Source organism: Corticium candelabrum, chromosome 7 (assembly GCF_963422355.1).
Source record: "Corticium candelabrum chromosome 7, ooCorCand1.1, whole genome shotgun sequence".
NCBI classification, from domain to species: domain Eukaryota; kingdom Metazoa; phylum Porifera; class Homoscleromorpha; order Homosclerophorida; family Plakinidae; genus Corticium; species Corticium candelabrum.
Window position 1 is genome coordinate 6,447,684 of NC_085091.1, and position 15,000 is coordinate 6,462,683.

Here is a 15,000-nt window from a genome sequence, read left to right on the forward strand (position 1 = left end):
CGCAAGAAGACGTCAGCTTGGGCAGAGTCCCCGGGCGAGGTGAACACGCGCACAAACCGAAATTTTGTCGATTCTGGGCAATTGACCGTCGCTAGAATTTCCGCTATAATTTTAGTTCCTCCCTGGAAGCTAACTGTCTCTAAAAGACGGTTATTTTTCTATGTTTTGGGCTACAGTGGCTTCAATGACGGTAGTCGTATTCCGTCATGCTCACTGAGTGTTTGTCCAGTAGGATGCACTGTGTATGTCATCTGACCGGTATGTGGTTGTTTTCCGCCCGCATCCCATTTCGGCTTCCCTAATCGAGCCGGTTCGATAAGTAAGGCAAAAGTGGTGCCACGAGGTGTCTGCTTTGCTGCACGTCCCGATATTGAGTGTGTTTTTGTTGTACGTGTTGAGCAGTTTCACGTTTGATGAACGCTGTGTATACCTCCGCTTGTGTCCCTTATTTAGTGCGGAAAAATATTGCAACATGCAATGCGTTTGTCGTAGGTGATTTTGTGTGTGTGTGTAGCACTGGAGGGTGCGAATGCTTTGCCAGATTTGAAATGACGTTTTTGCTTGGGTTGAGTAGTCGACGTCACTTCGCTGTTTCTTATGTTTCAGAGCTTATCAGACGTCTCTCTAGTCATGTCTATGTGCCTGAGTTAGTGAGCATACAGCGTCGTTTTGGGTATGCGGATTGTCTAGCAACATCAGGGTCTGTCACTTTGAGCTACTATCCTGACGTTGGACCTGTGGGGTCCCCCGTTTCACAGTCGCCATTTCCGGAAAAGGAACAGGAAAATTGTGTTGATATGCGCTCACCTAGTACTACACTATCAATTGAGAGAAGTTCTGTGTCCTCACAACCTCTCTCACCACTAGAAATGATGGATGGCGTGACACTACAGGAAACGTCTGCAACTATGGGATCTTATCTGACAGAGAACGATTTTTACTCGAAGTTGAGAATGTTGAGTGAAGTGAGCATCATGAAGGAGACTCTGGAGCATCAGAACGGTCGAACAATGAACAACTACTGTCACTCTCCTCTCCCAGAAGAATCACAGAATGGCAGCGAAGTCTCAGACTCTAACACACCTGATGAACATCACGGGCTTACCAATGGCACCATCAATGGCACTGTTGACTCGGAAGCAGCCAAATTTCAAATCTACGTCAATGAGCAGGTTTCCAATCCAGTCCAGGTTGCAGCTACTGCCAGGATCTCTCTTCTCAGATCAGGAATTGTATTTCCTGTCGGTGACTTTCAGTTATCTCCCACTCAACCTCAGTACAGCAACAAGATGTGGTACAGCGCGATTCCCGTCTCTAATAACCACGGAAGACATCTCCAATTGCCATCATTTCAAGTAGAGGTCAATGGTATCAAGCACAGTGATGGGAACGAAGAGAGTGACACCTACAAAGTAAAGACGGAATGTCCGGATTGTGTTGAAAACTGCAACGGGGATGTGGAGGCGTTGACTTCCTCATCCACTTTCCCTGAGCCCAAACACAGTGAAGCAGGTCCATATCATTGTGACCTCTGTGGAGATGGCTTTACCACAACGAATCTTCTCGGTCAACACATGAGGGTTCACACAATGTGCAAACCGTTCACGTGTCACTACTGTGAGAAGACGTTCACTCAGAGATCCCACCTGACGCGCCACCTGTACACTCACACAGGTGAGAAACCATACAAGTGTCCACACTGCGATCGATCATTCGCTCGATCGACGACCCTCACCGATCACATTAACACACACACACGGTCTCGACCCCACAAGTGCTGGTACTGTGACAAATCGTTCAACCAGAAGTCTGGACTGCGGTACCACATCCGGACACACACAGGGGAACGACCCTTCGACTGTCCCAAATGTTCTCGATCGTTCATCTCCTCATCGCAGCTTGTCAAGCACATCTGTCGACCAGAAGTCTTCAAGTCATGAGACATTGATATCGAATCATTCATATTTTGAGATATTGAATAAACGGTTGCGCCGGTTTCCCTTCCTTTATGTAGACAAGGGGGTTTAGATCTTCGCAATATCTGGGCATTTGCCCGCATAATTAAATTTGAATCATCAATCTGAATGGGTGACGCGTGCTGGTAGACACAGTACACAGTCTCTCTGTTCAAACGGTTGATGTGGCTGTGACAGTTGATGTAACGCGGACCGTTGGTAGGCCGATTTATACTATCAGCACTTTAATTTCACTTGCTTCTAATGTTTTTGTGTACAATACAAGTAGATTGACGGTTTGAATAAGAAACGAACGCAGACTTGGTTGCCTGTCTCGTCTGCGTGACTTACCTAATGCTGTCAGACATTGTGATTTCCCTTTTTTTGATAACATGTATGCATGGTGTGTAGACGGTTTGCTTCTTGAAAGTCTGGAGTACCGTGGTTGGCGCTGTTTTGTTGTCATACGGATGTTTCGTAAAGTACGGATACTCATCTGTCGCTTTCGGTTAACGTTGTCGATAATGTTATGAACAAAACTTCCGCGTTAGATGCTTTCTTTCCGGTTGTTGAAGGGCTACGCGTTTTATACTTGCGTACAAGCAGCTTTTAGCCGTACTGTAGCACTCAGAGACGTAGATATCGAGCTAGAGAGAGAAGTTTGCTGGTGCGTCGGCCCTGCATGGACATTGAGTGATGCCGGTATCTGGCAGTGACGTCACTGTACAGTCGTTCTGCAATGACAATCTGCAAGATGCTAGATGTACACTGTAGGTTGAGTTCGAAGTAAAAATGTTTAAACTTGATTCGATATCGTATTTACGAAGGTTTGCTGTGTTTTTCCTGCAATTTTCGCATCCTTGCATGCTCGCAGTGAGGAGGTCTGCATGTCGCAAGCGGACTGTTCTCGTCGCAAGTAGAATGCATGTGGCGTGCAGCAGTGACTTTATGAAGAACTGGCGTAATTTTCGAGACGACCGGAAAAGTAAGAGCTCGGGTGATTTTGGTCAATAATGAAAGAGGAATATGTTAGTGTGTATGCATCTAGTTGATAGAAGTTCTCACGGGTATCCAAGGACTGCATGCCAGTTTAGTCCTTGAGGCTTGACTTGTACGCTCTATTCTGTCATAGCTGTAGAAGAAATAAAGTATGAAACTAGTGTACATTGTCACGGTTCAAATTATACATGTCGGTAGTAGGGGTTCGCAAATGGCAAAATGGCAAATGGACAAGGAGCTGCTGTTCGTTACGGTTACGCCCCCCATTAATTACGGGGTTCGCCTAGGCACAGGTACAACCCTCTAGGGGCTGCGCAACTGAGTAGCTATTGCACAAGCGAACGAGGATAAGCAAACCACGATGATGTTCCTAACATAGGGCGTATTGATAGCTTTGCACGGTTTTAGAAAAAATTAGTTTCCCATTCAGATATGCGTACGCTGGACGCGTGCACCTTGCGCAGCCTCGAGGTCCAAACTGGTGTCGAGACCTAACAAAAGCGCAGCTTTCTCTTAGCAAAGAAAAGTTTGCAATTGGTTACTAGATTTGCTGAACATGTCGCGATTGTAATTCTAAAGGTCTGAAGTAGATTGGGGCAATTCTTCCCGTGCTTTCGACTCGCAAAAGGAAATATCGGTTTCATTCTACTTTCCTAGAATATTAGCAGACAATTTTATCCATACTATGTTACTGTTTTCTAAACGACATGTCTGTGGTGCAGTTTCGAAGACAACAACTTGTACTATTCAAGGCGCCCTACGTACATAGAATTGCTAAATTGAATATGCTAGGATGCGGTCAGTGCACAAAACGTTTCTTCTCGGCGTTTAGAGACAGCGTCGTTAGACTAACCTTCATCATGACTGACTTCGAATGAACTCGGTGTCGGTTGTATGACGCTTCGACCGCTTGTTCTTAGCTACGAACAACTCTCAATCCGTAAGTGTTGCACTTACCGGGAAAGCAGCATGCAACGCATGCATAATGCAGCACATACAGTGACCGTATTTGCTTAGCTAGACAGTCTGACTGTAGAGCAACACTATTAGCTCATCATGACATTCATGCGTACGCAACTACTCTAGTATTCTAGTCATATGTTGTAATTACCGTTCGTTGTACATGTATGCTTTTGTGTTTGATCGGTGGACACAGGCTCGATTAGTTAGAGACTCACTTGCTAGTACACACTCTACAACGCTCACTAACGTACTAACCACATAGTGCTATGTCTAATTACTACATACCATGCCAGCTAGGTCTAATTTAATTAAGTGTTATACACTACGTATGCCTCTCTGTAATACAAACAATCTCATACATTACATTCTAGTCTCTTATTTACTAGCACACCTGACGAACTACACGTTACTAGCTAGCATGGTCAAGAACACTGTCTAGTGACTCTATTACGTCACCATCTGGAATACCGGCATCCATCACTGTCTTTCCTTTCTCTCTGTCTATCAAAAGTGCTTTGATACCCAAACTCATTGCAGGGCGGTAATCATGACTAAAACTGTCACCCACGTGTAACGCATCACCAGCATCACAGTTCGCCTCTCGCAAAGCCATCCGAAACATATCTAGAGACGGTTTCTCGAACCCGGTTTCGTATCCGGTCAGAACGAACGCGAAATATCGTCGAAGTTGGAGAGAAACGAGAAGTTGCTCCAAACGATCATCAAAGTTGGAAACCACGCCCAGCGTAGTTTTCTTCTCACACAATCTCTGCAATAGATCGGGCACTTCAGGAAAGACCCGCCACATATGTGATTTCGAGTATTCCTCGTACAGATGCTCGAACACGACATCGACTCTTTGAGCATCCGGGCATCCGGCTCTTGCAAAGGTCTCGTGAACGACGCGTTTCCACCATTCTTTGGCTGTCATACCGAGAGAACGCCCGTAATTGGGCTGACTTGCTTTCATTACGCTCTTGAAATGATTATGTAGAACTTGAGGCGCAGCGGTCAGGCTAAGACCGAATTTCTTGGCAGCAAGTGAATATTGCTCGCCAAGAGGACGACTGAGGCGTATTATTGTATTGGTCGCGTCAAATGTTACAAGCTTAGTCATCCCGCACGTCGCGAAACGTCCAAACAACTACCGCGGAGGCTGCGAACCGAGTCTTGCGTTGCCAGACCTTAGAGAGAAAGCGCGGATCAGATTGCCTCGCGCGTCCAGAACGACTGCGAGTTGATCACGTGACTAGCATTATCCAATCGCTGGTTGCTCGGGAGATCACGGGACGCGCTAACAACAGGTGTGTTGAAGACCATTACAGAGCTATTACAGCAGCTGCAGACGCCGGCGGTTTCTTCTCGGACACAATGGCAACAGCAAAGGCAACGCTTCGAATCGTACCAACTTTTCTTAGCTTCGTCGATATTCCTTCTTCATTTTTCTAGGAGAAACAAGAAGATCTCCAGATTGAGGAGCATCTCATGCACGATGGAGTTCGACCCGACGTATCGGACGACAGAAAAATACGCCATTTGTATAGGAAAGTGCTGCGAACGGAGACGACGCTGCGAGAGACAATACAGGGAATGGACGCGCTCAAGACACAACAAGCAGAGGAGATGCAGGCGGTTGAGGGATATGTCGAGCATATTAGGAATTTGTCTGGAGAGAAGGACCAGCTGGTCGCCGAACTGGAGAGGGAGAACGACGTGCTGAAGGAAGAACTGATGAACGTGCATGTGGAGAAGAGTGCGAATGTGAGGGAAGCAGAGTCGATAGCCGAGTTGTTGAGTGCAGAAGGGATGCAGGAGTTTGCCAAGGGATCAGCACGAGAACAGGTGGACTGATGAAATGGTTGTGCTTTAGAGCAATCAACTAAATTAATTTCTGGTTTGTTTGTTTATTTTTATTAATTAATTAATTAATTAATTTATTTATATTAATTTGTGTAACATTTTATTTATTTATTTACGTATATATGTATTTATATATATAATTTTATTTACTTATTTACTTTTTCATTTACTTATTATGAATTAATTAATTTATTATTAATTTGTTTATTTATTTATTTACTTATTTATGTATTAATTAATTGATTTCTTTATTATTAATTTATTTACTTATTTACATTAATTTGTTTAACATTTTATTTATTTATTTATGTATATATGTATATAAATTAATTTTGTTTATTTATTTACTTATTATGAATTAATTAATTAATTATTAATTAATTAATTGTTTACTTATTTATTTACTTATTTATGTATTAATTAATTTATTAATTTATTATTAATTTGTTTATTTAGTATTTACTTATTTATTTTATTTGTTTTGTGTACATGTATTTGCTTATTCTATCTTTTATTTCATCTGTTTCATGTATCTGTAATTTAATTTGTTTATTTATTTTAATTTATTATTTTATTTATGTTATTAAATTTATTTATCTGTTTATCTACTTTATTTGTTTCTTATTTTATGTAATTTTATCTATTTTATTTATTTATTTCTTTTTATTTATGGTACCTGAGAGTGCGCTAGCACTCTCTAAGTAGGGATGGCACTGGTAGTTAATATTAATCCGATTTTCACTTTGGGATAGCATAGCTTTGAAATGCTTACATAGAATGCTACAATTTTTATATCATTTTGCGTGGCTACGCAGGGGCTATCATCTTTGACTATCCCTTTGGTGCTAGCACATTCGGGCGACATATTTTACTGTGAAATTTGCCACGCCTTTCTCTGCATGTGACAAGTCGCATGCATATGCCGACTTGCCAGTTTCATGGAAGTTTTGTCTTTCTCGAAGCTGCTCACAGGATCTTTGCTTTGCTGTTGTTTGCCTGTTACTTGAAACGTTCGTCGATTTACTCGCGATCTGTCAGTGCTGATCGACTTGTCGACAGTTTTGTTGGATTTTCCCTGTTCTCTGCGTGGGTCCACAAACAGGATCTCCGCTTCCCTCACAAGATCTTTGCAGAAAACTTGCACGTGCGTGTGATAGAGACCATTCTTTCTAACTGGTAGAAGAGAAGGTATGAGTTCTGCTTGTGTGGGACTGGAATGCACACACTCATTGCCATATCATAATCAAATTAGCTTGTGATATGGAAGTCAAAAAGGGGAAGGGCTGACTGCGTGAGACTATTACATTGCCTGGTACTAATGAAATTTTACTTTTGTATAGATGTAGAGTAGAAGCATTAACGTAGCAGTCTAAGCAATTCTCTACTATACTATGAGTTGTAACAATGTTTCTTTCTAATGAATTATATTGTGTGTACTATATATTAATGTTCTAGCATTGCCTGGTAGTAATGAAACTTTACTTCTGTGTATAGTTTTAGAGTAGCAGCATTAACATAGCAGGCTAAGGAATTAATTCTCAAATATACTGAGTTGTAGCAATGCATGTGTTTCTATAAGAAAAGGACATGAACAAGAGTACAAAAATATGTATGTAGTAAATATAAAACAAAGTAGGGATGACTGTGTACTATAAGCTAGTGCTTGAAGAAACAGGGGTAGAAACTTTCGCAGACAAGTACTCATACTTTACATCTGAAACCAATCTCCCACAGTTAAAAATAGGGATTTAATTGTATAAAGTATGAGTACTTGTCTGCAAAAGTTTCCACTCCTATTTTATCAAGCTTAAAGTATGCAACCATCCCTACTTTGTTTTTTATTTATTACAAAAATATTTTGTATTCTTTGTATTATTGTGTAGCATATGTGGGTTGTAGTATGCATTCATTGTACATTCTAATTATTTTAGAATAAAAATTAACTGTTAACACAATAACTTTGAAAAAACAATGTAAACTCTATCATAGATTTTTTTACATTAATTTTATACCATTTAATATATTTGATCTTATTTCTTTCTCCAGGTGTCTAATCTTTTGACAGAGCGAGCCAGGATGCTGAGCGATTTGACAGCAGGTGAACTGAAGGTTCAACAACTCCAAACTGACGTGACAACTGCTGAAAAAAAGGCTGGAAAGGAAAAACGAGACTACGAACAATCAATGAGGAAAGTGCAAGAGCAAACTGAAGAAGAAAAGGCTAAGCTTAAGACTCAACATGAAGAAGCCAAGAAAGTGTTGGTGACAGAGAGAGATAAGCAAAAGAGAGAGGCACAAGCTCTGGGCAGGAAATTGGCTGCTGCTGAGAAAGAAGTACGTGTACTTACGGCGAGAATAGCAGAAGAGGAGAAAAAGCGGTTGAAAGAAGTGCAAGAAGTAAAGGATCGACACAGAAGTATGTTTTACTATGAAAGTATTTGGTGTGTGTGTGTGTGTGTCTGTGTGTGTGTGTGTGTGTGTGTGTGTGTGTGTGTGTGTGTGTGTGTGTGTGCATATGTGTGTGTGTGTGTGTGTGTGTGTGTGTGTGTGTGTGTGTGTGCATGTGTATGTCATTGTGTATGAGTGCAAGTGTGCATGTGTGTGACAGGGCAGCTTATGCACTTAGCTACATGAGCCAAATTTTTGTCTGTTGCTACAGCTAATGTTTGTAAGGAGCTAACAGCAACCTTTATGTAGACAGTTTTCTTGACTTTAGTGACTGTTAATTAAGTTCAGTTATGCTAATTGAGGATTTCCTTGATTGACCTTTGAGCAACAATGTAAGGCCATACAAACTACATATACAGTTTTGCGTCAGTGCCCCCATCACTCGCAAACCTCCCGATGCCACAGTAGTTACCCTTCAGTGGGACATGTACAGACGGCCAAAATCACATGCACTGAAAATCACTTGATTGTACGAAATCTCAGCTTTTACGACGCTGGACGATATTCCTGCTTGGTGCTTTGAGTGGGAGAGTCAGATAGTGTGGTTGTAGTCATCACGACTGCACAAGTCAAGCTACCACCACACCTAGACACGTGCGCATACTCCAGCCACCATATTGTCACTTGTCCATCTCATGCATCACTTTTAATAAAAGCTGTGAGCCTGTGAAACCTACTGACTACAATAACTTGTTAATATTAAATTATGAGTAAAAATGTGTTAGTTAATATTAAAAGGTGCTGCGTACAACTGTATTACCTTCAGCTAAATTCAGGAAGAGGCTGACGTGAAACTATATATGTAGTTTGTATGGCCTTATGCAACTGAAAGACTGATAATTTTTACATCGACAATTGATTGACCAAATCAAGTTGACAAGCATGAAAACGTCCAAGTCACTGTCTATGTCAACATTGATAAGTTAAACATAATTGTATTTATTGATATCAATTAGTGAATTTTAGTATGCACACGTACAGTGTATGCGTGAGTGAGTATGGCAAGAACTATCATCTTGCTTGCTTATTTATTGTCAGCTGATAATATTTGCCGTTTTAAACTCATTAATTAATTTCTCATAATTTATTAATTTTTATTACAATTTTGTGCAACTTGCAGGTGACCTTCAAGCTACAAAGTCTAATCACGAAAAGACGATAAGGAAGGTGTCGGAAGACAGAGACTCACACAGTCAGAGAATCACACAACTAAGTGATAAATGTCTAAAGTTGGAGCAAGAAAATGCTTCCTTGAATGAAACGGTCAGATTTAGGGTTTTAATTGTTGACATATTTTGTTTACTTGTGTGTGTGTGTGTGTGTGTGTGTGTGTGTGTGTGTGTGTGCGCGCACGCATGCTGTGGCTCAATTGGTTAGAGAATGCATTTGGAGAATGAAAACATTCGGGACCTTGCAGGGTTGTAGGTTCAAGTCACAGTGATGGCGAGCTATGGCATAATTTCTTTAAGCAAGAAGCTTACACACAATTGCTTCTCTCGACTCAGGAGTATAAATGAGTACCTGGTCATTGACTGGGGTGGACATGACCGCTGGCTTGGCAGTAACATTATGCAAGTAACATCATGCAGCAGACTGGTACTTGTGGGCCTTGGTGTCCAGTCCCAGAGCTGCGCCATAGTCAGTGCATCTGGATGATTCCGGCCAAGCTCCAGGTGGATTATAGCACTGGCTCTATGCCTCCACATAGCGCATGGAGGCCCTGTCTTTAGAGGCAGGGTGAGCTATCTCCGCAACTGACCTTAAGGTCAACGCCGAATGACGTGGAAGGCTTGACATTTGTCCTGTGTGTGTGTGTGTGTGCACGCGCGCATGCACGTGTGTGTATTTGTGTGTGTGCGTGCAGGTGTCACGTCTCAGAAATGATTTAAGTGATGAACGAGAGAAACGGCGAAGTTTTGGGGTGACACAAGGAGAGCAGGTTGCTCGATTGACGGGAGAAAACCATCAGCTGACGGAGCAGCTGTCGCAGACTCAAGTATGATGTGTTAGTGTGATAGAGTGGTGAAGTGATGTTATGTGATAGTTGATAGTGAGATACTGAGTCGTAATAGATGTGAGGATGTGGATGATAAATGGTGTGATGGACTGTCAGACGGACAGGCATAATGACAGGCAACTACAGCGACAGACAGACAGACAAACACAGACAGGCAGATAGTCGTACACAGACAGGCAGACACACACACACACACACACACACACACACACACACACACACACACACACACACACACACACACACACACACACACACACACACACACACACACACACACACATGACAGACAAACATAGACAGACAGACAGATTGTTTTATTAGAACGCTTACTTTACCGATAACAAGTGCTAACTTTATGCAAAACAATAACAGTCAATGGACAATGTTGAAGGTCTCTATCATCGAAGTTGCACTTAAGACAACTTTAGCAATTTCTTAAAAATCACTTGAGAGTTGCAAGACTGTACAACTACAGACAGTTACTTCCTCCGTCTATTGCTAAAGTCTGCTTTATTGTTCCTTCCTTGTTCATCTTTCGACTTCTTGGAGACCTTATTTAAATATTCTTCAACCATGGGGCCCCAAAAGCCAAAGTGCTAAAAAACCAATGAGATACATGGCGTGGTAGATTCTGATATGGATTGTTGTTGACCATATTTGCCATCTTTCTTTGTTCTCGCATCTCTGCCGCGTAGCCTAATCATTTGGCAGTTGAGTTTAGGGTGTCACAAGAATGTGGGTGAGCCATTGAAATATCTGTTTCTAGGCTCAACTTGATAATGATTTCTTACAGATAGACAGACAGGCACAGAAGACAGATAGACACAAACAGACAGACAGACACACAGACAGACACACAGACAGACAGACACGCAGACAGACAGACACACGGACAGACAGATGCACAGACAGACAGTTATGCAATTTGATAGGCAAACACATAATTAAGTTAACAAACTGTTAATATCATTGTTGTTGTAGATAGACAGACACAAACTGCAGACAGACAGACAGACACATGACAGACAGACAGACAGACAGACAGACTGACAGACACACACACACACACACACACACACACACACACACACACACACACACACACACACACACACACACACACACAATCTTTGCTTGTATACACTGTAGCTTTTAAGTGTAGTCCTTATTTTTGTTTTACCCGAGTTTTAGTTTTAGCTTTGTTTAGTTGATGAACACTACTAGTAGTTGGACAGTACATAGTACCCTGCATTGCAAAATGCATCACACCAGTCAAACAGACAGACAGAGAGACAGACAGACAGACACAATTTGATAGGCAAATACATAATTAAATCAACCAAGTGTTAATATCATTGTTGTTGTTGTTGTTATAATTAGAGCATTGTTTCTGCTATTTACGTTGCATTGCTTGCATTTCAGGCACAGTTGGAGTCAGAGACACAAGAACGAAACGAATTAGATACACGACTATCTCTGGTACGTAAAGAGCTGGGCACATCAAAGGACACAGAGCTGCTGCTGTCAACTGAACTAGTCAGACGATCATCACAATATTCTGCATATTTTATTAACTAATGTATTTTGTGTTTGTACGGGTTGGCAGGAAGACTTCAAGGTGGAAAGTGCAAGAGCAAAGACACAGTATGGTCACGTACTTTCTTTCTGTAATCAAATATTCATGAGAAATCTTAACAATCAAATGTGCTGTGTGATAATTAATGTAGTCACGTGTTTGTGAATGCATGTGTTTGTGACTGCATGTATGGCTGTGTCTTATACCTCATGTGTCTGTCTATTAGGTATGAGAACACTATTGAGGATCTATCTCGCGAGTGCAGCAGTTTACAAGCTCAGCTACAGGCTCGTACCGAATCCATCCAACAACACACAGCAAGTGCCGAGGAACTGAGAGCCGAGCTGGTTAGAATGGAAGGACAAATTGATGAAGAAAGAGAACGAGCCGAATCAACTAAAGATCGACTAGAAACAGAGGTCATCTTTGTCAATCTTTTATTGCATCACTCTGTTGATCGTGATTCTTTCTTACTTTTAGATTGGAAATCTGAAGGGGAAGTTGCAGTCTACAGCGGTGTCTTCCCTGCAAGAGAAAAGTGAGATGGAAGATGCAAACAGGGAACTGAAGGAGGTTGGTAGTTGCTGTGATGACGTGAGCTGCTGCGTCTTTGGGTTGTTATATTGGTGCTTTTTTCGGTGTCAAGATTGGGTATTCTGTTTGTGTTGTTGGTTTGCTTGTTTCATCCAACTATTTCTCTGTGTACTTACTTACTGCTTCTTGCCTATCTGCCTGTCTGTCTGTCTGTCTGTCTGTGTACTTACCTATCTGCTTGTCTGTCTGTCTGTGTACTTACCTGCCTGCCTGTCTGTCTGTCTGTCTGTGTGCTTACCTATCTGCTTGTCTGTTTGTCTGTGTACTTACCTGCCTGCCTGTCTGTCTGTCTGTCTGTGTACTTACCCGCCTGCCTATCTGCCTGCCTGTCTGTCTGTCTGTGTACTTACCTGTCTGCCTGTCTATCTGTCTGTCTGTGTACTTACCTGCCTATCTGCCTGTCTGTCCGACTGTGTACTTACCTGCCTGTCTGCCTGCCTGTCTGTAGATGTAGTATGTATGTCCCTCTGTCTGTCTCTCCTGCTGTCTGTGTCTACCCTACTGCTCCAATGTTTTCGAGTAATAGTCTTTTCAAAGATTTTACCATTGAAAAATTAAAGGATAATAAATAAAAAAATATTTTTAGTCTAAAAAGTTATCTTATGTCCCTGCTTCTGCCTCTGCGCATGCGCACAAAACATTGTCAAAAATGGCTGCTAGACGGAAGTTCACAGCTCAAGATGGTGACTCAGCAAAGAAGCTATGGCTTTCTCTTTCAAACCGAACTGCCAGTACTACTTCCAATGCGATATAGCATATTACCTCGCAGTTTGCTGCATGCCGGTATACACTGAAGTTGACTAGGGTGCTGGTACAGTATACTATGGGGTTTACTGGCATGCAGCAAAATGCGGGTCAAATGACTTCTTCAAAGTACGTGAAGTTTTGTGGCAATGGTATATGATTTTCTTCCATGTGCTAGACTAATGTGTCCTTTAATGCTTTGTGTGATGCTCTTCCATGGCAATTGTGCCTCTCTCCTGCCTCTCGTAAGTGCCATCTAATCTACTCTGGCTCTGCCATCATGGCCGGATTATGTGTGTGATGTTAATATATCTATCGCCTTTCCTTCCACCAGTACAGTGCCACCATCATGCCGGCACTTACCCACTCTGTACTAGCATGCCAGTTTTTTCGTTACCAGTACTGCCTCAAGAAAGGTTTGGTAAACCTCACTTATATGGGCATGCAGCAAAATGCGGAGTAATACACTACTGCTTCTGTAGAGAGTCAACTGGCAGAAAACTTTGCTGCGTTATTGTGCTGAGGAGTAATTAGATTGAGAAATGACTAATCACATCAAAGCCTAAAAATTATGATTTGAAAATAAATTCAAAATTATTTTTAGAGGCTCGCAAGGAGATAGTCTCAAAAAACATTAGAAACAGTAAGGTATTTAACAGTAATTGAAATTGTCACACTTGTTAGTTGTCCCTGGGCTACCATGTGCCCATGTGTTAGACTTGACCCAGTCTCTCTCCACCCTTGTCATTCCCTGGATTGTTAAGTTAATCCTTGGCACAGAGAGCCTGGTTTCAGACCGCCTACTGATGTCACTAAATGCTGCCATTTAGTGCGTACTGTGTGCCAGCTGCCTTGGGCACATTCCACATGTCTGGTAACAGTCCTTGGTGGCGCACAAACACTTCACAAATTGTCAGGAAAGCGTTCCTATCGCTTTCTGTGCCTAGATTTGCATTGATCTATGAGTTAGTGCGGCTTTTGAATGTGAGTTTTGTCTTTTGTCAGACGATCAGGGCATCTTACGCGTCGTTTGTGCTATGAGTTTGGCTCTAAGAGCTTCCGAATCCGATGCAAATGGGTCTAGACAAGAAACGGCTGAGACGCAGTTCATGTGTTGAAGTGTAATGTGCGCTTGTCTTTGTACAACCTACAAGATCGTTGGCTGCTTGGTTTACATCTTGCATAAATTATTGGCTTCCGGAGCCGTTTATTGGAACAACATACGTCTGGTAACTTTCCACGTCTGATACAGATCGGTAATGAGGTGCAATAATGGCGAGCACGTAGTGCATTTAGTGACGTTGGTGGGCAGTCTGAAACCAGTCTCTCTACGCTGAGGATTGACAATCCGGGGAATGATGAGGGCAGAGGGAAACTGGCTCAAGTCTACCCATGTGATTTGGTTGCCCAGGAAAATGTTAAGTTGCCTGTCTTAAACATGCAGAAGCTGCTTACTTAGTAAAGGCCCAGAAAATTTTTGGTATTAATAATTTATGTTTAATTGTATCAATAATTATATTTAAATATGTTGCTGCCATTAATTTTTAATAGGAAAAGTACTTAGACAACCGATTTTGGAATATAGAGTAAGAATCTAGATGAACTGAAATTCTTGCATGTAATTGTTAATACGACAAGAATTTTGTACCGAACAGTGTGTAATTGTCTTGGGCTACCTGTAAATGTATGTTTGGTTGCCCATCCAATATTTGTGGTTTTCCGGAGCGTCCGGGCTACCAATTTGACAAACACTGAATTGTGTGTGTGTGTGTGTGTGTGTGTGTGTGTGTGTGTGTGTCTGTCTGTCTGTCTGTCTGTCTATGTGTCTGTCAGTCTGTTTG

The 15,000-nt window shown here is 41.9% G+C and overlaps 3 protein-coding genes across 3 annotated transcripts in view; 2 read left to right on the plus strand and 1 right to left on the minus strand.

Moving 5' to 3' along the window:
• The window catches only part of LOC134182304 (zinc finger protein 391-like), a 2,570-nt gene extending 211 nt beyond the window's left edge, over positions 1-2,359 (plus strand). The window contains exons 1-2 of the mRNA XM_062649699.1: positions 1-39; positions 607-2,359. The exon at positions 1-39 is cut by the window's left edge and continues 211 nt beyond it. Of these exons, the coding sequence (XP_062505683.1) occupies positions 1-39; positions 607-1,940 (1,373 nt within the window). The 3' untranslated portion in view covers positions 1,941-2,359. The remainder of the gene's footprint in view (positions 40-606) is intronic.
• Positions 2,360-4,127: 1,768 nt separating this feature from the next.
• Positions 4,128-5,053, minus strand: LOC134182525 (haloacid dehalogenase-like hydrolase domain-containing protein 3). Its single transcript, XM_062649941.1, has one exon. It carries the CDS (start codon positions 5,032-5,034, stop codon positions 4,327-4,329), a length of 708 nt encoding a protein of 235 aa, XP_062505925.1. The 5' UTR covers positions 5,035-5,053; the 3' UTR covers positions 4,128-4,326.
• Positions 5,054-5,199: 146 nt separating this feature from the next.
• LOC134182250 (uncharacterized) overlaps positions 5,200-15,000 on the plus strand; it is a 23,997-nt gene continuing 14,196 nt past the window's right edge. Inside the window, exons 1-9 of the mRNA XM_062649635.1 lie at positions 5,200-5,303; positions 5,367-5,759; positions 7,824-8,193; positions 9,346-9,488; positions 10,090-10,221; positions 11,668-11,781; positions 11,852-11,889; positions 12,048-12,240; positions 12,302-12,394. Of these exons, the coding sequence (XP_062505619.1) occupies positions 5,289-5,303; positions 5,367-5,759; positions 7,824-8,193; positions 9,346-9,488; positions 10,090-10,221; positions 11,668-11,781; positions 11,852-11,889; positions 12,048-12,240; positions 12,302-12,394 (1,491 nt within the window). The 5' untranslated portion in view covers positions 5,200-5,288. The remainder of the gene's footprint in view (positions 5,304-5,366; positions 5,760-7,823; positions 8,194-9,345; positions 9,489-10,089; positions 10,222-11,667; positions 11,782-11,851; positions 11,890-12,047; positions 12,241-12,301; positions 12,395-15,000) is intronic.

Coding starts and splice junctions, on each gene's coding strand:
- LOC134182525 (XM_062649941.1), bottom strand. CDS start 5,034: ATGACTAAGCTTGTAACATTTGACGCGACCAATACAATAATACGCCTC.